Source organism: Protopterus annectens, chromosome 15.part0 (assembly GCF_019279795.1).
Source record: "Protopterus annectens isolate FY-2018-M chromosome 15.part0, PAN1.0, whole genome shotgun sequence".
NCBI lineage: Eukaryota > Metazoa > Chordata > Ceratodontiformes > Protopteridae > Protopterus > Protopterus annectens.
The window spans coordinates 93,957,063-93,980,395 of record NC_056749.1 but is presented as its reverse complement, the minus strand read 5'-3'; the positions used below and the strand labels follow the sequence as shown (position 1 = coordinate 93,980,395).

The following is a 23,333-nucleotide window of genomic DNA, read 5'->3' as shown; positions in this document are numbered from 1 at the left end:
CTCCTTACCGATGTCAGTAAAAGTTAATAATTGCATTACTTGTGGGAAGCAAATACCTCATAGCAAATACCTCATAAGGATTTTAATTTGTACTGTATTCCTTGCCAAGGCCCTGACCACAACGTGTCTTGCTGTCAGTTTTGTGCTAAATTTAATCAATGCACGATTAAATGTCGGTATATTTTTGCTTCTAAATATTTTTGCTCAAGATTTAATTATCCAGAAATGTCATCAGTTAGCAATCCAACTACCGGAATACCTAAAAAATACAAAGAAAAAGACAGAGAGAGACCGTTGTGGTCCAAAACCGACGATGACGCTTCTCCTAAGCCAGTCACCGGTTCGCCAGTACTCAGTGAGGTGCTTTCGCAGCCCCTGATACCCGCTACTTCTGATTCGCAGGCCTCTACTTTGACCCATTCAGAGTCCGGTATGCCGTGAGATGCTTCAATTATAGAACCCGTGGATGTCTCTACCTTAGATGGGTCCGGAGCCGCTGTGCAGGCACCGGCTTCTGAGGGTGTTTTCAGGCCTACAGATTTGTATATTAGACGGACGCCATCTTCAAAACTAAGGCCAAAATCTAAATCTATGTCTAAAAAAACGATGCCTGGGCCACATGTGCAGGCCCCTATGCCTAAAAAACAAATAATCAAAATGTCTGAAGATTTAATTACTTTGATCAGGGGTAGCCAACCCCCTCCTTCTAAGAGGCCTAGGCAAGACATTGATTATGAATCTTCTGAACAGGATTCTATTTCTTCTGACTCTTATAATGTACAGGATTTGTCTATTCCTACTTATGAGGACTATGATGCAGAGGATTCCATTCCTTCTGCCTCCCCCCCTGAGGATTTTTCTTTAGGGGGAAACTTTACATGCCTTAAGGGAACATTTCCACTGGGAAAGTTAGGATTTCTCTGAATCTAAAAAGAGACTTAGGGATTTTCTTCTACTTCTTCAGCATAGGCCTTTGGCTATACCTCCTGTTCTAGACACTGTTGATGATGTTTTTTTCAGAATCTAGTATGACTCCGGATTCTCTGCCTCCAGCTCCTTGCAAGCCAGACAGATACTACAGGGTTCCTGACTCCCACAAATTCCTTTTCAAAAACCCTATTGCTGATCCTGAAACCATTTCTCAGGGTCCCAAGGGCATTAAGGCCTCTACTACCAAAAATCCTACCCCTTCTGATAGAGATTCCAGGGTGCTGGATAGAAGGGGTAAGATGGTTTACACGTCTGCAACCTTAGCAATCAGGGCTTTAAACTATCAATTTCATATGCTTAAATATCAACAGCATATTATGGGACTACTTAAACAGAAAATGATGTTAATCTCTGACTGTGTGGAAAATAAAGAATTGCAGGTTTTATTGCATTCAGCTGAAAAAGTTGGAAAACATACTGTGCAATGTGGTTTTGATTCCTTGGAGGCCTCTTGCAGGGCTGCTGTAACGGGATCTGTGTTAAGAAGGCATGCTTGGCTCAAAGAGCAATCTCTGCCTGACCATGTTAAAGCAAAATTGTTGGATGCTCCTTTACAAAAGGACCGTCTCTTTGGTAATAAGGCTGAAGAAGTGTTAAAAAAGATGGAAGATAAAGCTAAATCTATGCAAACTGTGAAAGATTTCTTACAAGTGCAACCTCCAAGATTTAGTAGGCACTGGCCTACTAAGAAATGGTCCTTTCCAGTCCCCTCGAGAGCCACTTAAGTCAAATCAAAACATTTCAAAGGCTCCAGGTTTCAGTCACAAGAAACTTTTAAAACAAAACAATGGGGTGCCTCCACCTCCAAATCTGGAAGCAACAAGGCACTTCCCTATGGTAAACAGTCTCAATGACTTCCCTCTACAATCACTAAGCACTTACCTCTTAGCCGCCCCTTTGGAGGGAAAACTAGCACTTCATGCACAAAACTGGCAGCTGGTTACCCAGGAAAAATGGGTTTTAAATATAGTATCCCAGGGATACAGATTTCACTTCCACACGTTGCCATTTCCAAACCTTTGGCCAGATCTGCCCCCAAATCAGTGGGCAGAGGTCCAGAAACAAGTTCTGTCCCTCATGAGCATGAGGGCTATTCAACCAGTCCCAGAAGAGGAAAAGGGACAAGGTTTCTATTCCAGACTTTTCCTGGTACCCAGAAAAGACAAATCATGGCGTCAATTCTGGACTTATCCATTCTAAACACATTTCTAGACATTCCAAAATTCAAGATGCTGACTCTTTAACAGTTACTACCTATGCTAGGCAAAGATGCCTGGTTGGTAACTCTAGACTTAAAAGAGGCTTACCTGCATATCCCAATCAGGGAATCTTGCAGAAGATAACCCAGTTTCAAAGCAGGCTACTTGCATTACCAGTTCTCTGCACTGCCCTTTGGCTTATCTACTGCACCCAGGGTCTTCACAAAGTGCCTGGCACCAGTAATTGCATTTTGCAGGCAAATAAATATTCAAATATATCCATACCTGGACGATTGTCTAATTCAGGCAGAAAACAAGGACATTCATTCTTCTAAAGATTCTGGCGTTTGTAAAAAGGGTTCTAGCTTGTCTAGGGTACACCATAAACGAAAAGAAATCACAACTGGTACCCTCTCAAAAAATTACATTCCTGGGTGCAAGCTTGAATGCAACTGCCCAGATGACTTACCTTATGCCAGAAAAGCAAATTCAATTGATGACTTACTTCAAACAGGTGGTCACAAAAACCCTGCTATCTGCAAGACAAATTCTGCAAGCCTTGGGGTTCATATCCTCCTGCATTCTTCTAATTCCATATGCAAGACTGCATATGAGGAAACTTCAGTGGTACTTAAAATGTTTATGGAGTCACCATTGTCACAGCCTGGAAACAATGATTCCTATTATACCTTGCCTGCAACTAGAGTTCCTATGGTGGGCAGAGGTCTGCTACCAAAACAAGGGACTGCCATTCACTCCTCCTCCTCCTGCCACCCAAACCCTAACAACAGACGCATCAGACTATGCTTGGGGGGCTCATCTGGCAGGGAAGTGCATTCAGGGCAAATGGAGCCCAAATCAAATGCACCTACATATCAATCAGAAAGAGATGCTAGCTGTACAGAATGCTCTGACAGCCTTCAAGGACTGCCTTCATCCAGGACTACTAATGATAAAGACAGACAACACCACAGTTATGTGGTACATAAACAAGCAGGGGGGTACATATTCCTACCCCATTTGCAGACTAGCCATGGCATTGTGGAACACGGCTTTGACCTATCAGATACAACTACAAGCTCAATTTCTGCCAGGAAAGCTAAATACTCTGGCAGACGAACTAAGCAGAAATCTTATGGACCCACATGAATGGAAACTGGAACCACAAGTTCTCAACCATTTCAGCTCATTACAAAACAGAACCTCCCCTCTTCTCTCATCCTCTGCTAAAGCAGCATCTCAGAGGGGCCAAAAATTTAAGACCTCCCAGGAGAGCACCAACTCCTACTTAGGACCTCAATTTTGTTTTGGAAAAACTCACTTTCCCTCCTTTTGAGCCAACTGCTACTGCAGACCTAAAATTTCTCTCCTGGAAAACAGCTTTCCTTTTAGCAGTCACTTCAGCTAGAAGGATTTCAGAATTACAGGCTCTTATGGCAGTGGAGCCTTTCATTATTTTTCTTCCGGACAGGGTGGCTCTCAGGACCAATCCCTCTTTCATGCCTAAGGTGGTATCCAGTGTGGCTCTTAATCAGACCATTCATCTGCCAACTTTCTTCCTCAATCCACAGAACAAGGGTGAGTGGATTCTGCATTCATTGGATGTACACAGAGAACTTAGATTCTACTTAAACAGGACGAAATGTCTAAGAAAATCTGAACAACTATTGGTGGCATTTGCTGCAGGGGCAGAGGGAAAGGCTATTTCAAAGCAGACTATTTCCAAATGGATAAGCCACTGTATTCGTTTCTGCTATATGCACCATGGTAAACCTTTCCCCAAGGGGATTAGGCCTCATTCCACTAGGGCTGCATCTACTTCTGCAGCCTTTCTCAGAGGGGTTCCTACCAGAGACATTCTAGAAGCTGCTACTTGGAGCTCAGTTCATAGTTCATCAAACATTACCATTTACCTCTCTTCTCTAAATCCAGAGCTGGCTTTGTCACTGCTGTCCTGCAGGGCCTTATAGCTCCTCCTAATGCTGTATAAATCCATCCTCCCAACCATAGCTTTGTGATTCTACCCAAATGTAATGACTGCAACAGTGAAACATGAAGAACATAGTACAGTTGTATACACTTACCATAAATGTAGATGTTCGAGTGCATTCACTGTTGCAGTCCTGGTTACCCACCATCCAGCCCCCTGTTTTTCTCTTACTATACCTCTCCTTTCTTTTACTATGCTTAAAAGCCTTTTGGGGTGTTAATCAGGCTTTGTTAATCAGGCCGACTGAGGGCAACCTGCCAGCAGATTACCCAAATGTAATGACTGCAACAGTGAATACACTCAAACATCTACATTTATGGTAAATGTACACAACTGTACTGTATTTTTCCTATTGGATCTTTATCTGGTGTTAAATGCTTTCTGAAATGTATTATTCCAATTTAGGGAGTCCGGAGAAATTGACCCGATATGATGGAAATTAGTCTTTCTTACTGCTCTCTACTACAAGGAGATTGCAATGCTCATATGTAGCTTTTCATTCCTGATATGTCATCTGAGGATGTTACTTTATAAGGAAAGTAAACTGCTCATTGCCAGAGCCCAGTACATCATATTTCCAGCAGAGTCACCTTATGGCCAAGAGACATATGACCACACTAGAATCTGAGATTATTTTCATCACTCTTCAAAGATCTGGTTCTTTCCACAGTTACAATGTGAATTTATAATTCATTTTGTGTCAAAGAGCATCCAACTGACCCTGACAACGTAGGCTAAGAAACTGGCAACAGATACCAACAAATCCATCAACCTATTTGCCTTTATATCACATCACATTCTGACAAAGTGGTCACTACACTTTCTGCAAAAGTTAACAGTATCCACATATTAGGCATCCACAAAGAAACTAAATGGGCAGATTCATCCAGGTTCACAGGACATTGCAGACTTAATTTAAGCTTGTCTCAGAAATATGTCTTTAAAAACAATCTCTCCTTTTTGTGCAGTGTTTGGCAGACCAATCCTACAGTAAGTACTTTTTCATATTGCCCCCAAAGCTACTGAATTCCCGTCATGTAGACATGATGACATAAATTCTTTCTTGGACCAGGAAGTCAGAGAAAGGCTTCTGTATACAATTTAATGACTCAGTCACTTCGGAGGATTATGAACCTGGAACTGTAAGTAGACAATATTCTTTATACCATCAGTAGACATAGAGAAGAGTACCAATACTGTGCATAAACAGATGTAATACTGCCTCTGTTAATAATAACTTACTATCCATAATTTGAAGAGACAGTTCAGGAGAAGCTATAATCATAGCTTGTGATTCTAACCGATGCTTTTCCTATTCCACTACTTTACTGCCAGACAAACTACAAGCAGAAAATTCTAGAAAACATGCATCGTGAGATGCAGTTAAATGATATTGGTGCACAAAACTACATAAAGCAACAAAGCCATGTGTGCACTTAAGTTCACAACCATTCGTTACTTCAAAACAAAAATATTTGAAATCCAAAACATATATTCCAGTAGTTTTTCAGTGTGGTCTGTGTGATATAATTTGAAACAAGCATATGTCACTGCCAAACATGGGCTTACACTCTGTCAAAAACATATCTCACATAAATTATTACATGGAAGCAAGATGCATCATGTAGGTGTTAAAATTACATTGCTTTCACTAGTGTTGTCAGATGTGCTAGAAAACTAAAACTAATTTACATGCTTTAAACAAAAATAAGTAATGCCAATCTGTCAGTATACAGCATTTTTCGGGTCTATATTACGAGATCGAAAAATCCTTTACGCGAATACCTAAGCATCAACCCCTATACAGTGAACTGCGAAAATCCCGAAAGCACAAAACCGCAAAAAATAAAATATCGAACTATCATAGTCGGCCAACCCCACCACCCGCTACATAGTACCTACCCAAACAAAATAAATAAACCACATACATACACTAACCAAACCCTACTTCTAACCTAAAGTAAAGCACCAAAACCCTACTTTAACCCTACACTAAACTCCATGTACACAAGTAGCTATGCACTATACTTAACACCTCCCTAACCCTAAGGTCTGTAACTACCGCACACTTCCCCTACAGACATACACCCAAACAAAATAAATAATACACATACATACACTTAAAAAAACCCTATATCTAACACTACGCTAAATTTTATTTTTTATTTAACATTTTGTTGACCGGGAATGTCCGACTAGGTTCCACAGAGCCTGTTTTCAGCGGAGGCCCGGGGAGAAATGCTCCAGATGCATGTCTTTGGAATGTGGGAGGAAACCGGAGTACCCGGAGGAAACCCACGCGAACACAGGGAGAACATGCAAACTCCACACAGAAGGCATCCCAGCCGGGAATCGAACCGGAGAACCTCTTGCTGTGAGGTGACAACGTTAACCGCTGCACCACTGTGCCGCCCAGTAAATCTTACATGCATTACCTATCTATGCACTTACCTTAACCCAAATACTAACCCTAATGTCCTATCTATCACACACTTACCTTACGGAGCTCTACCGCAGATGGGCCAACCAAAACAAATCGACATTCCGGAATTCGCGGTTTTGGATGTTCGAGGTTCCTGTACTTCATGCAATATGGGTCAACGTATTCAAGTAAATGGGTTTTCGATCTCGTAATAGGAACCCCATTTTTCATCTTAATAAAAATGCCAGTGTTATTCCTTTCAAAAGTGGTGCTAGAATCACTAGTAACCAGTTGTACTAGACTTTAGCCATGTTGAAAAATTCTTCTGTTGCAGTATATGATCATAGGAAATCATCATACAAAATTTTAAAATGAGTGCAGAATTCATATCAGATGCACATGCTGAGACTTGAAGAAAACGATGTGACAGGGAGGCAACCTGAAGCATTTTGCTGATGCAGAAAAGATGAACATTGCTTTCCTAAGTGTTGCCAGAATCACTAGCAAACAATTGAAGCTGATTCTACCCAAACTCATCTGAGACATTCTTGCTTTACAGTGTGAGTATGGTAAGCAATGCGCAGCATTTTTAATGGTTATGGAAAGCAGTATACAACATTTTGTGGTTAATTAAAAGAGATGTGAGAGTCAACATAATTTGGAGAAAAATGTTTATAACAATGCTACATACAGCATTTTGATAATGAAAGAAAGTTAGTTTTGTTGCTTCCACAAGCCCTACAACTACTTTGCTTCTACAATCACTGTCAGAAGTAATAGTAAACAATTGAGATTGATTGTTTTTTCAAGTTAGACATTCTTGCTTTTCAGTTTATGATCATGGAGCAGTGTACACGATCTCATGGAAACAACATACAGCATTTTGCTCTTGATGATTTTTAACACCTTTATTGAATTATCACTTAAGACATAGCCACACATACATTTCTATAAAAGAAAACAAACCATGTTAACATGTTCACAGTTACAAGCATTATACATCATATGTAGTCTTCTATACAATTATCATCAATGCATTACATAAATTGGTCATTTCCTGCCTTCCATTAAACTTCACTCCTTGTCTAAACACATTATTCTGCATGTAGTGTTACAATATCCATGTCTGCAATGTAATTTGCTCCTATCCTTTTCTAAAGATCACACTTGTAGTGCTTTGATTTGTGTTGCAATATTCACGGTTTCAAATACGGTTGGTCTAGGCTTTGGTTTTAATTTTCTACTACTTGCTTTTTTGTCTGCCACCAAAGCCTTACTATGTCTAGCCAATTCACATCCTGACTCGCAGCTCAGAACAATCATTCTCTTGGTTACACCGATTTGCTCACCCAATATTTCTGACAGAGTGCTCTGTAGGGAATTTTTAAAGTCTGTCAATGTATTACATTCTCAAAACATATGTGTCCTGTTACCTATTTCTTCCCTATTAAACCTCTAACATTTGCCATCTACCTGAGAAAAAATTATTTGGAGTCTACTTGAGGTATAAAATACCTATTCAAACACTTCCAAGCAAAGATCCTACATCTTTTATACTTTGTTGCATATCTGGGAGATGTGTGTATATATATATATATATATATATATATATATATATATATATATATATATATATATATATATGTTCTCCCATTGTTTCCTTGTCAATTGCTTATCCAGTCTGTCATCCCCATCTTTTCTAACTTCCTCTGATTGATTCCTGTAGTTATCATGCAGTATTGAATATGCCGTACTAATTATCCTGTTTTAACAGCAGCTTCTGTTATAGATTCAACTAAAAACTGTACAAGTGCAGGTCTTTCACTTAGGAGCCCCTATCCATTTCTCTTTGCCTATACTCTGATATCAACTTCTGATAAGGAAGATAGTCTCTAGCCTGCAATCCAAATGTGTTCTTGGCCTCTTCCCATTATATTACCTTTCCCACTCTAGTTATTTGCTCCAATACCTTGATGCCTTTGCCAGTTTTCTCCAGTAAATTTTAGGCCCCACTTGCCTATTCCCTATAATCGTAATTGCAGTCATCCATATCAACAGAATCTCCTTTCTTCATGCTCATGTTGGCTTAATTCTTAGAATAGTTTCTGTTACTTTGTGAATATAATATTGTGTACGTTTGTTGTTATTCATCTTAAGGGTCTGCATCCAAAATCCCAGTCTCTCCTTATTTCTTGAATTCCCCCCTTAATTCATCATCACCCCTTTCCACTTTAAATTGTAACTTTCTGCTTGTGTTATAAATATGAACCTTAACTGTGTAGCTGTAAAACATCCATTCAAATCAGGTAATTCTATTTTATTAAAAGTATCAACTTATCCCACTTGACTATTGCCCACTTCCCCTCCCAGATAAAATCCTTCAACTCTTTATAAATTACTAGCCACAACTTCTCCCCTGGTTGATAAAAATATGCCTGACCTGTATATAAAATTAAAGGGAATAAACTTTTTTTACTGTTTGTGTGTTGCTATCCATATCTATAAACAAGACCTTCCAGTTTCTCAGTTTTTTATTATGTTTTCTTTAGTCTCTTCCCAAATATCCTTAGCTGCCATAACAGAATTGTTTTTAACCCATACTCCTAAAAGAGCTTGTTAATATGGTTTGATTACTTTTATATACATTTAATTTTGCCTATGCCACAAGTGATAATTCAGCAAAGGTGTTTAAAAATGTTCCACAACACTGAGATGCCCTTTTCTGCATTTATTGGGTACAAAATGACTTTGTCTGCTTTACTGATTACCATACCCATTATATGCTTGAATTTCTGAGTCCCTTGTTGTCTTTGCCAATGGCTCCAAATATTATGCAAATATATCACAAATAACAAAGAGTAAAGAGGACACCCCTGCCTTGTTCCTCTGTTCAGACACAATTTATCAGAGAGGAATCCTTCCCACTTTACGTTTTGTCTCCAAACCCTCATATATCCTCCACGTCAAGGAATGCAAATGCTCCCATTGCCCTTTTCATAAAATCCCAGCTTACTCTGTCAAATGCTTTCTCTGCATCAAGAACCAACAACAACAGCAGCATTTTCTTACATTATGTTTCCCTCTTGATCATCATTGTCCTATTAGTGTTTTCAAATGTTTGCCTTCCCTTCACAAAACCACACTGATCCATGTCTATCAGCTTTAGCAATATCTTTGCCAGTCTTTTCGTGATTATAGATATAAACACTTTATAATCATGATTTAAAATTGAAATTGACCTATCCTATATGAAGCAGGGTTTGATAGGTCTTTACCATCTTTAGGTGTTACAGCTACCACAGTTTTCTTCCAGGATGCTGGTGCTTCCCCTCTTTTAAAATGTTGTTAAACAAAACCTTCCAGATCTTTATTATTTTCTTTCCTCCTAGCTTCCAAATCTCCACAGGAATGCCATCTGTTCCTGGAGTCATTCCTGCAGATTAATTGTAGTCATTCTCGCATTCCTGCAGATTGATTGTAGTCATTCTCGCATTCCTGCAGATTGATTGTAGTCATTCTCGCATTCCTGCAGATTGATTGTAGTCATTCTTTTTATGTCATCTCCTCCTATAACTATTAATTGTTGAACCTCATCTACCTTTAACCTTGGCGTATCTAAGTCTTCCATAATTATTTCTATTTGTGCTTTTTCCTGATTTTTCTATTCCTGTGCTTTATACAAATTTTCATAGAAAATTCTGCACTATCTCTACCTATACAGGATCTGTGGTTATTTTTCTTGTTATAGGCTCTCTAAGGCAACAACCTTTTAGTAGAAAGTAGTTCTGTTGCCTAAGTCATTGTGCTAATTTTTTTATGCTATGGAGTTGTTATCAAAAATATAATCCAGATACTCCCTTATTTTCTCTTTAGCACTCTGCAATTGTACCCCTTCATGTTCTCTGAGATCCCCCTTATTCTGTAATACATTAACCTTTGTCGGCCCATCTAAATAATTCTTGTTTCTTTTTAACCATATCTCTTTTTATTTTATTTTTACTACATTTTTAAACTATCTACCCTATTTTTAAATTCATTTTGCTACTGATTTTAATAAAAAGTACCACTGGTTCCATTGATTGTGGGGAAGCAATATATGTTTTACTGTTGATAGGAACATCAAAGGCAAGTGAAATTGATATTACCCAAGCATGCTGAAAACATTATTACTTTACAGTTTGTGAAAAGTATTGCAGGTGTTATCGGAAGTGCTAGCAAAGCATTTTCACAAACTCAGGATTTAACAGTATCCTGATGATTAAAACAAACTGCACTGCCTTTCCCAATGCTTTAACTAGAATTAGGAGACAAATGAAAGTGATGTTACATGATTTAAAGAGAGACAAACAAATGGCGTATTGCTCTTGATGAAGCAAAATAAATCATGCGCCTTTAATAAACAATGCTAGAGGTGCTAGAAAAGCATAGGAAACTAATTTTACCTGAGAGCCGAAATGTTGTTTTGCACTTTGTGATCACAGATAAGTAACTTGTGGCATATTGTCTAGATAAAACAACTTTGTTGTAGAAAAATGTCACCTTTATTGTAAATCTGATTTGCAAGTATATATTCTACTGTCATCTGTCACAACATCACTCAGTTTTTTTTTCTGTGCCTTATATTTATTACCTCTTATAAGTCAGAGTGAAAGTAAAACAGCAATAACAATGCCAGAGTGATGGAACTCATGACATTTGCCAAACACAGCTTTAATGCTGGGGACAGTTAATTTCTCTTAGTTTGTCATAGTACACTAGTTCACAGTGTGCTTCTGGCACTGTAGCACTTCACTTTATTGTTTATTTATTTAGTGACATTTAAGAACAATACGTTTGCAATCTTCAAAAATAAAACAAAACAGCTGCAATTTAAATAATTATAGCAAATTAGACATAATATAAAAACATTGGTTAAGAATCAATATAAGGTATATGACAGTCCTTTAATATTTATAGAAATGTTACACAGTTTGTAGAGAAATTAAAGGTATGTTAGTCTAATACAAATAGGAGTTTCAATATGAAGTGAGGGAAAAAACTGGCTTATGGCATATTTAGAGAGAAAGTCAGGAAAAAGAATTAGATAGCAGTAAGGAAGTAAGTGAAGGAAGAATAAGGAGGTATACGCAACGGAAAGGTACTTGTTCACATTTAGGGATATACTTTATCCTGGTTTTGAGCAAGAACAGATATAGACTTTAGATAGGAAGTCTTTCAGAGTGGTTTTAAAACATGGGAGTGTTGGTATAGATCTGATGGATACAGGTAAGGAGTTCCAGTCCTTAACAACCATTTTTCCTAAACATCTTTAGTAAATATTCACATATGACAAAGGCAATCTTACATTTATATAAATGAAAAACATACAAAATTATACATCACAGACACCACTGAAACAACTGTAGCTGCAGACATTATGCATCACTTATAAACCATCCTGTCATTGTCAGTTTAGCATTATATGGCTCATTCAAATCTTGCCTCTTAAACCCTGTTCCTGCTTTGCATGTATTGTTCCCACAATTTCCATTTTTTTCCACTATAGTTTGCTACTTCCCTTTTCTAAAGATCCCACTTCCAGTTGTTTTATCTCTGTTACTGTATTCACTACTTCTAGTAAAGTTGATCTAGACTTTGATTTCCATCTTCTAGTAATTGCTTTTTTGGCAGCCACCATAATTAGACTCAGCAAGGCGTTATTATGTCTAGGCAATTCCGATTCAATAGCATAACTCAAAAAAATCATCTCTCCAGCCAGTCCAATCTGCTCACCCAGCATCTCTGACAGAGTGGTCCACAGGGAATCCCTAAAGTCTGCCAGCTCATTGCACTCCCAAAAAATATGTTCCCAGCTACCACTTTCTTGCCTGTCACACCTCCAACATTTGCTAACCACCTGAGGAAAAATTCTTTGGAGTCTACTTGGGGTATAAAACACCCATGTAAACACTTCCAGGCAAATATCCTAAATCTTCTAAACTTTGTAACATATTTGGGAGAGATACATCCCCCCCCCATTGTCTGTTTATGAATTGCTTATCTAATCTCTTTTCCTAATCTTTTCTAAACTCCTGTTATTGATTCTTATAATTATCATGCAATATTTTATATGCTTTACTAATTATTCCTTTTTTAATGGCAGCTTCTGTTCTAGATTATATTAAAAACTCTTCTAGTGCTGTTTTTTTTTATTTAGGAGACCCCTATGTCTTTCTCTTTGCCTATACTCTGATATCAATCCAGATAGGGAAGGCAATCTCTAACCTGCAGTCAACATAAATTCTTGGTCTCTTCCCATTCTATTACCTTTCCCTTTCTAGTTATTTGCTCCCAATACCTTGGTTCCTTTGCCAGTTTTCTCCAATAAATTCTAGCCCCCTCTTGCCTAGTATCTGTATCCCTGACCACAGTCATCCCTATCGGCAAAATCTCTTTTCTCCATTCTCATGCTGGTTTGGTTCTTAGAATGCTCCCTGTTGTTTTATGAATATAATACTCTGTATTATTTTGGTTGTTCTCCTTAAGAGTTTGCATCCAAAATCCCAATCTCTCCTTATTTCTTGAGCTTATTCCCTGTGTCATCATCATTCCTTTCCATTATGAATTAAAGTTTTCTGCTTGTGCTATGTATACATAACTGTGTTGCTCAAAAATACCCCCTCAAGTTAGGTAATCCTAGTCCACTTTGCCCTATTGGTACAATCAGCTTATCCCACTTGGCCCTTCCTATCTTCCCTTTCCAGAAAATATCCTTCAACTCTTTTTAATTGCTGTCCACAGCTTTTCCTCCAGTTTATAAAAAATATGCCTAACCTGTGTATAAGACTAAAGGAACTAAAAACATTTTAATGACTTAAATCTCAGTATCCATATCCATATAATAAAACTTCCAATTTCTCAATTTCTGCATTATCTTCTGTTTAGTCTCTTCCCATATATCCTTACCTGACACCACATAGTCATTTCCTCCTAACTACTTCATTTTATTATGTCCCCATAAATATGGATATTGTTGGACCAATTTGTGTGTGGGTACATAATTTACCACTATTGCCTTTGTTTTAGCTTCATTCATTTTGTATCCCAAGACAATTTGAAACTGTCTTAAAATGTTCCACAACACTGTTATACATAGCCATTTTTATCTCATTCCTTCCTTTCCTGTTAGCAATTGAGCCTCATCTACCTCTAACTTTGGCATATTTAATTCTACCATAAACATTCCCATTTGTACCTTTTCTTGATTTCCATATTTCTCTGTTTTATACAAATTTTCATAACATTTCCAAAATATTTCTAATACCTCTACATGGTCTCTTGTTATCTTCCTTGTTATAGGCTCCCTAAGCTTGGTGACTGCCCTTTCCTCTTTCTGTTGCCTTAAATGCTGTGCTAAAAGTTTTTATGCTCTAGAAGTATTATCAAAAAACAGTTGCTTAACAGCAATCTTTCTAAACTTGTGCATATCATCAAAGTAATCCCTTATTTTGTGTTTTACATTCTGCATTTGTTGATCCTTTTCTTGTTCTGAGAGATCCCCCCCCCTATTTTACAATACTTTAACATGTGTCAATCCCTCTAAATAATTCTTGTTACTGTTTAACCATATCTCCCTCTCTTTTATTTCCAACCTAGATTTAAACTCCAATTTAATTTTATCCCACTCCTTAGCTATGTTTTTAGAAGATAATTCTATCATTTCTAGTAGCTCCTGAATTAATTCCACAACCTATTCCTTAAATTCCTCTCTTTTCAACTGATAGGTGTGAAAGCACCAGTGTCTCATTTTTATTTCATTACCTCGTGTTTTTATTTTAGTTATTATTGGCGCATGATCTGAAATAGTTATTGGGTTCATTTCAAGACCTTTAATTAAGTGCACATGTGCCTGTGAGATATAAAATCTATCTAGCCTAACCCAGTTTTTGTATTTTGGTGAGTAATATGTAGATTCACCCTGAACTCCTAGTACTGAATTCACATCCTCCATGCCAAACATTACCATAAATTTCTTCAAAAACCTATCCTCTTTTGTTATATTTTCCCTTCTAGCCCCCCCCAACATATCTTCACTGTTGCAAACCAAATTCCAGTCTCCACCTATAAGTAATATTGCTTGCTGAAAGCTGATTATTTCTCCCAGAATTTTCTTAAGCTCCATTATAGCGGTTCTAGGGGGGGTGTAAATGCATGCCAGTATAATCCTCCTCCCTAGCCAGTAGCCGATTAGTACTATGTATCTTCCAATATGACTTTTTTTCTTCTTCTGTCACTATTGCAGCTCCTCCTGCAATTAATATAAGTACTCCTCTTTTCCTCTGCCCCAGATATTCTGCTGAAGGGGTGTCTCCTGTAGCATGGCTATTTTCACTCCACATTTTTAATATAGTCCACTACTCTTTCTTTTTTATATTTATCTGTAAGACCATTCAGATTGAAGGACATTACAGAAAGCATCATTTTCTTATATAGTTATTATTACCACCTTTTATATGTAACTGCTCTTTTGCTAAATGTCTAGTTCCAACGTTTATGTTACATGTATATACTGTTTGGCAGGTTGGCCTTTTATACAGTTGTTTCATTTCATATCCATTTGTGCCTATGTCACATCTTACATAACTTTGTGTTTTTTTTTGAAAACCCTCAAACAGAACAAACAACCCCCCCAAAAAAAAATCCTATAACCTATGAACTTAACAATAACACACAAAACTATGTACATCTTCAAATATTGAAGTTTTTGCTTCCAAATAAGAACATAAGTTCTAAGTTGATATCTACACAGACAGGCTAAAATTAACCAAAAAGAAAGGTTAGTCATGCTAAGATGCATGGTACAGCCTGTATCTTTATAACTCTTCCAGCTGAGAAAATACTCGAATGCTTTCAGTAAACACTTTCTCCAAGCCATTTCTCTTTATCAAATTGTCTTCTAGTAACATGCAAACCAGACACAAAACTGCTAAGAGTACCTTGTTTTCTCAGAAAAAAAGCCTTGCAATATTCAATATTCATTTTCATTTATATGCTGTGTAATAAACTTGTTACTAGATAACGCCTAGGGTTTTTACCTAGTCATTCAGGCCTTAACAACTTTGTACAAAGACAGACAATGTCCAGCAGATTTGCTAAGTTTGTTGACAGGAGTTTTTTGGTCACTCATTTGCAATGACTCACTGGGAACATAGTTGTGTAGAATGTTCCTTAGTGCTGGGCAGGCAGATGGATGCTGGATTTATTGTATAGGTGGTGAGAAGTTGTGTATATGTTAGTTGTTATGGCAGTTCTAACCAGTTTAGTTTTTTTCAGTGTTATACAGCAGTGGGTTCTAAAAGGGATATGTGGTGCAAATTTAGTAGATTTGTTATAGCATTATTCAAATTTTAATTTTTGTGAATCCTGGAGGTTAATAAGGATATGAGTGGGGAGGAGATAAGTAGTGGCAAATGTAGCTTTATTAGTGTCAATGAGAAAGTTTTGGCTCTGTAAAGTATGCTTATTTTTTTATGAGTTTTTCTTATGCAGTTGTGTATATGTAGGTTGAAAGTAAGATTACAATTTATTATCACCTGTAATAGTTTGCTATGAGAAGTGACTTCAGTAGTTGTATTGTCAAAAGAGGACTTTAAATTTCATTTTTTCATGAGAGAAGGATTTTGGGGGGAAAATAAGTAGTTTGGTCTTTTTTGGGTTGAGCATGAGTTGTGAGTTACAAAGTCACATTGCAATGGCTGTTGAAGCTTTCTAAGTAATTTTAGGACTTGACATAGACAACCAGTAACCTTACATTCCAAGCAGATGAGTGAATGCAAGTTTTAAGGAGGATATTGATACTTGCTCTGGCAACCTTTGTAAATCAGTGTATTTGCTTTTGCATGCACAATGTGCCAACACACAAAAAAACATGCCATCGATTGCTTTGTTTGGAGACCAAAACTGAAAAGGAAAACAAAAATCAGTGGAGTTATACACATAAATATGTACATCCTTGTAGGACAGTATGTTTTGTAGTGCTCCCATAGGTGTTTTACTATCAGAATATTAAATCATGATGGGAATTGAGTGAAATGGAGAATATTCCACTTCTAGCATGAATGCAAACATGCATGCTACATTTTAACAGTTGATTCATACACTGCTTACTACACTGTTTACTTAAGTTCCTATTAGGAAAATAAATACAATTATCGTCTTTGTAGGGTAATTGTTTAACACAGAAACCCTCCCTTACTGCCACACATGGTCAGCTGTAATTCATATGAATAGACATGAGGAAAAAAAGCATTTTCTTTCAAAATACCATTTTAGAAAAGCCCATATGGAGCTTCTTTAAAATGATCAAAAATGCAAGTGATGAGGAACATATAAAATAGATTAATATGGGGAAGGATGGAAAGTTTATATGGAAGCACCAGTGAATTGTGGCTCACAAGATACCATAAACTAGTGGCTGGCAGAATTGGAGATATTAAATGCAATGAAAATAATCAAGATATGCTGAGTGCAAAGAACCTGAAAAACAAGCAGTTATTTCTGTTTGAATGGGGGTAGGAACATATAGAGTCGATTAGTACTGTATTACTGTGTATCTATGATCACAAACAAAATGGAGACGTTTGTGGTTCATAAAACAAATACTGTACAAAAATGTGACATTATTAAAATTTGTTATTTTTAGTAATTAGATACCAGGGAAGAATGTTTGGCATTTCACTTTGTGTAAAGTTAGTACTATAACCTTTATGTCAGACAGAAACACTACTGTGGACATGTTTTATTAGAATATCATATTAATTAAATATTTCTTTAAGTTAACAGGTGGGAAAAATATGAGATTCGGAGTCGGAGGTCACCATCAAAAGATTCCATGAATTCTGAATTAGACAAAAACTTCCCAGATAATGTGACTGCTGCAAGTCACAAGATTGTTCATGCAGAAAAACAGCAGTTTTCATGTCTCAAGCAGTACGACACCTGCTTTAACCAAAAAAATGAGCTAAAATCTTACCTGCAATGTCATGAAGTGAAAACATTGTATAGGTTTGGTAACTACAAAAAGAACCTCACATTTTCATTTGCCCTCAGAACACATTGTCGTACTAAACACAGACAAAGGCTTAGGAATGATTTACACACCCATTATGGCATTAAGACTTGTAAAACATTCAGAAAAATTGCAAAAACAGAGAAAAACAAGAAATGTCTTGCAAAATGTCAGAAAACCTTCAGTAGAAAGAAGACCTATAAATCTGATGCATGCAGCAAGCACTTCAAAGAGAATTACAAACCCTTAGATCACACAGCTATCCGCACTAGAGAGAGGCCATATAAGTGTACAGTATGTGGCAAGAGTTTCAAACATCGGGGCTACTTCTCCATCCATAAGAAAATCCACACTGGTGAGAAGCAATTTAATTGTAGCACATGTGGCAAAAGTTTTATGCAGAAGGATTACCTTACTGCTCACAAGAAAACCCACATGGTGCAGAAACGGTATAAATGTACAAAATGTGACAAGAGTTTTTATTGGAAATGTAGTCGTGCAGTCCATGAGAAGGCCCACTCTGGTGAAAAGCCATATAAATGTAGAATATGTGGGAAAAGTTTTAGATGGAAGAATAATCACAGAGACCATGAGAAAATCCACATTGGAATTAAATCCTATAGTTGTTCCACATGTGGCAAGAGCTTTGCACAAAAGAGTAATCTTACAGTCCACAAGAGGACTCATGCTGGTGTCAAATCCTTTAAATGTGTAACGTGTAACAAGAGTTTTACACAGAAGGCTAGCCTTACTCTGCATGAGAAAATCCACACTGGAAAGAACCTGTATAAATGTGCAGCTTGTGACAAAAGTTTTACAAGGCATGACCACCTAATTGCCCATGAGAGAATACACACTGGAGAGAAGCCATACAAGTGTACAACTTGTGACAAGAGCTTTACATTGAAGAACAGCCTTACAGTCCATGAAAAAATTCACACTGGAAACAAGGCCTATAAATGTGGAATATGTGAGAAGAGTTTTACACAGAAGAACAACCTTACAGCCCATGAACAAATGCACATTGGAAAGAGAACTTATAAATGTGCCAAATGTGACAAGAGTTTTACACAGAAGCGTATACTTAAAGTACATGAGAAAATCCATTCTGGGGAGAAACCTTATAAGTGTTCAACTTGTGGCAAGAGTTTTACATGGAAATGCAATCTTACAGTTCATGAGAAGATCCACAATGGTAGAATTCCATATAAATGTGCTACATGTGGCAAGAGTTTTATACAGAAGTACACTTTTACAGTCCATGAGAAATCCCACACTGGGATGATGAATGTGCAAAAGAAAAAATGTACACCAGGAAGCCTGAAGTATCAAGAAAACAACATAGAAGAGAAATGTTCCAAACATGCATAAACTAAACATGGGAAATTATGCCTGCCGAGTTTATAGTCATTTAGAAGAAAACTCAATTATGTTAGTAGAACAAAAGGCAATAAAAGAAAGTCATGTGGAACAAAGGATCATTTGTTGTTAAATAAAGTCATAGTGGAGAACTGTAAAAAGTGGAAGAATCTAAGTATGGCATGGATTGACTACAAAAAAACATTTTATAGTATCCCACATTCATGGATAAAAGAGTGCTTAAAAATGTATAAGATTTTTGAAAAAAAAAAATTTTTGAAAAAAAAAAAATGTATAAGATATACCCTACACTGATCGACTACATTACAGTAACTATGAAACAGTGGCAGACCACTTTGCACTTAAGCCATGATAAAGGACAAATTATTATCCCAGGGATAAAAATTCAAAGGGGGATATTCCTAGGTGACTCTCTGTCACCGCTGCTATTCTGCCTTGCCCTTAACCCATTAAGCTATCTACTTAACAGCTTAGGCCATGTCTATAGTTTGGCTCCTAGAAAGACTTCTCATCTTCTTTTTGTCGATGATTTAAACGTGCATAGCTCATCAGATGAGGAACTGAAAGCACAACTGCAAGTTGTCAAAACTTTTTCAGGTGATATAAGAATGTCATTTGGCCTTGATAAATGTGCAAAAGCAACCTTTAAAACAGGAAAGCTGCAGCACCATGAAAACATCAGTTTGGGACAAGAATGTGATATAATAGAACTTGAGCTAGAGGGAGTATATAAATATATGGGAAGTGATGAAGGATCGGCAGTAAAACATGAACAAATGCGAATAAAATTTAGTAAGGATTACTTTAGAAGCCTTAAATTAATCCTGAAAACAGCATTGACATCTAGGAACAAAAACCAAACTACAAACCAATTTGATCTTCCTGTCCTAACTTACAGTTTTGAAGTGATTGACTGGCCCCAAAACATGTTGGATAGATTAGATAGGAAAACAAGAAGGATGCTTAATGCTCACTAAATGATTTATAAAAATTAGTGCATACCAATATTATATATTCCGTGTTCCGAAGGAGGGATGAGCCTCCCTGAAATTGATTACATGTATAGATCTGCAGTTGTGGGACTCCACACATATCTGCTGACCTGACAAGACCCAAACATAGTGAAAGTTTTGAAACACGAGGAGAATAAATCTAAGATGACTTCTCTGCTTAATCTAGCAGAAGTATATTGGCGTCAAGTAGGAATGGAAATCAAGCTATAAGCAGAGAAGAATCAGGCAGCAACTGAATGTGCCAAAAAACAAGAGAAAGAATATACAGTGAAGGACCAGATGGAAGGCAAGAAATGTGGAAAATGCATAAATATAGTTGCAAGTATTTCAAACTTCTGGAAGAACCTCATGTTGATCAGGAATGAATGCAGGAATGGTTAAGGAGAGGAGAATTCAAACCAAGAGATGAAAGGTTAATATTGGCGTCCCAAGATAGTGGACTGCATATACATTGGTTTATAAAGTCCATTGAAAATGTGAGACAGACAGGCAAATATAGGTTTTGTAAAACCAAATTGGAAACATTTTCACACACCTTGTTGCTGGTTGTGACACACTAATGGCAGAAGAACTGTATACTGAAAGGCATAATAATGTGGCAAGGTTATTGCACTGGGGACTGTGCAAACATTATGGTATTAAAGTGGCTGAAAAACACTGGAAACCTGAGCCACAGAGCATCATAGAAAATTATGAAGTTTACATTATGTGGGATCATCCATTACCAACAGTTCAAAAGACAGATGCTAAAAAACTGGATATAGTGGTCCATGAAAAGAAGACAAAAGTAGCATTGATCATTGAAATTGCCACACCCAGTGACTACAGTGTCTTGCACAGAGAGAGATACAAAGTCATTAAATGTCGGGATTTGCAGGCAGAAACAAGAGCAATGTGGAAGAAAAATACCCAGACAGTCCCAATAGTAGTAAGAGCAATGGGTCTTATAAAAAAGAACCTACAATAGTATTTAGATATGTTACCAATACGTGTAACTCCATACAAACTGCAAAAGGAGTCATTACTGGGGACATTGCGGGTGCTGCGAAGAGCACTTCTGGCTGACATCAAAGATTGAAACAATACTAATTTCGTGAACTTTAATTGTTCTTTTACTTAGGAATGAGGTCCATTCCTGTCATGGTATTAGAAACCCAAAAGATTTGGAGAAATTGAAAAAGAGATAGAATTCTATATAAATGTGCTACATGTGGCAAGAATTTTATACAGAAGTATAGTTTTACAGTCCATGAGAAAACCCACACTGGGATGGTGAATGTGCAAAAGCATAAATGTACACCAGGAAGCCTGAACTATCAAAAAAATGTCAACATGGAAGAGAAATGTGATATAAAAAAATGAAACGAGGGAGTGCAGCAGTTCATCATAAGAAAACCAACCTTATTAAGGAATATTTTAGAAATCTGAAACTTGCACTGACATCTAAGATCAAAATTCAAGCTGTAAATCACTTGGCTACCTTACAGCTTTAACGTAATCAACTGGAACCAAAGTAGCTAGGTCAGTTGAGGAGAAAAAAAAATTAAAAAAAGCAGAATGCGTCATGCTTATTGGTGATATATACATATAGTGTTTGACAAGATTCTATATCTTCCTGTGTGAAGGATGCATTAGCCCCCCTTGAAACTACCTACATGTCTAGGTCAGAAATTGCGAGGCTGCTGCATACATGTTTGCTGGTGTCACAAGAGCCAAACAAAATGAATGGCTAAAACCATAAAGAAGGCATGTCTAGGATACCATCTCAGATTTGAAGCAGTATTTTAGAAGGAAGTGGGTTTGGCTATCAAGCCAGTTGTAGACAAAATCAGATAGCAAAATAAAGTAGTAAAGAAGAAAGAGACAGAAAGAATATAAAGGCCATGTCCAGAATAAAAAATAATAAAACTGGAAAGACAATTGTAGAATAAGTCAATTTTTTCAATGGAAACAAAATTACATTCTTGTTTCTTTGAAATTACAGTTGTATAAGCTTAACCTAACCATAAGAGTAGAATTAAGAATGATCACTGCTGTAATAGCCTTAACTATATGGGTTGTATCCTGCCAAGGATACAACACTGGTCAGCTTCCAAAGCGTATACCCTTCCAAGGATATAACAGCAGCCAGCTTCCAATGCTTCAGAGCACCTTCCACATGACCAAATTGCCAAGCAGCTCAAGCTGAGCTGACTAAAACAAGTTTAGGCATGAAGTCCTTCAGAGCTTTCCTACCAGCAGAGTGGGAGGCTGAGCACTGAAGGGACAATGCTACGAACAACAAAAAATAAATATCCACACCCTGACATAAAAAACAGCCCAAAAACAAGGGGATGAAGGTAAGGAAGAGCTACTGCAGCAGTGATCATTCTAAAATCTACTAATTGTAAGTTCAAGTTGCACAACTCTTCTATGTTTATCATATTTATCACTGTTGCAGTAGAGTTACCTATATGGGTAGATTACCATGGCTATCTACATTTGAGAGGTGGAAGGAGAACAGTCCAGGAGACCCTGGAGAATGGTCCTAGCAAAGCTTAATATGGCCCTACAGAAGGAATCAAGCTTGTAGTGCTTTGTAAATGTACAGTATGTAACGAAGCCAAGTAGCAGCTTCTAGAATACTTCTATAATCCAACCCTTTCCAAAAAGCCATAGTTGAAGCTAAGGCCCTGGTAGAGTGGGCCTTGATCTTGCGTGGAATACATTTGTTATGAGTGTAACAAAAGGTAATAGCATTAGACAGCCATTTGGAAATAGTCTGTTTTGACACAGGTTGCCTCTTCTTCTTAGCTACACAAGAAATAAGCAATTTATCCGAAGATCTGAAAGATATAGTTCTGTCAAGATAGCACCTGAGTTGTCTATGGAATCCAAGGTACAGAGTATCCTTTCTCCTAATTTTTAGATTTAGAACAAAAATGGGGAGATGGATAGTTCGACTTAAAGTAAACTCAAATACCACTTTAGGCATAAAAGGAGGATATATTCAAAGAAACTCTTTCCCGCTAGAGAATGAGATAGGGTTGACTCGCCGTAACAGCTTGCAACTCAGCTAAAGTGCTTGCAGAGGTCAGAGCAACTAGTAATACTCTTTACCATGGTAAGAAACTCAAGTCAGTCAGATTAGCTAATTTAAATGGAGCAAGTTCTAGTTTCTCTAACACAAAATTAAGATCCCAAGGAGGCTTCACTGTTTTTTTTTTTTTCTTGGAGGCCTCTTATGCAAACCACTTTCAAGAACATTTTGACATGAAACTGGATTGAAAGAGGAGGATCCATGGGCAGACAT

At 37.3% G+C, this 23,333-nt stretch overlaps 1 protein-coding gene across 1 annotated transcript in view; it reads left to right on the top strand.

The window, feature by feature from the left end:
- LOC122789891 (zinc finger protein OZF-like) overlaps positions 1-19,118 on the top strand; it is a 28,528-nt gene extending 9,410 nt beyond the window's left edge. The window contains exon 2 of the mRNA XM_044057322.1: positions 17,416-19,118. Within this exon, the coding sequence (XP_043913257.1) occupies positions 17,416-19,019 (1,604 nt within the window). The 3' untranslated portion in view covers positions 19,020-19,118. The remainder of the gene's footprint in view (positions 1-17,415) is intronic.
- The last annotated feature ends 4,215 nt before the right edge of the window (positions 19,119-23,333 follow it).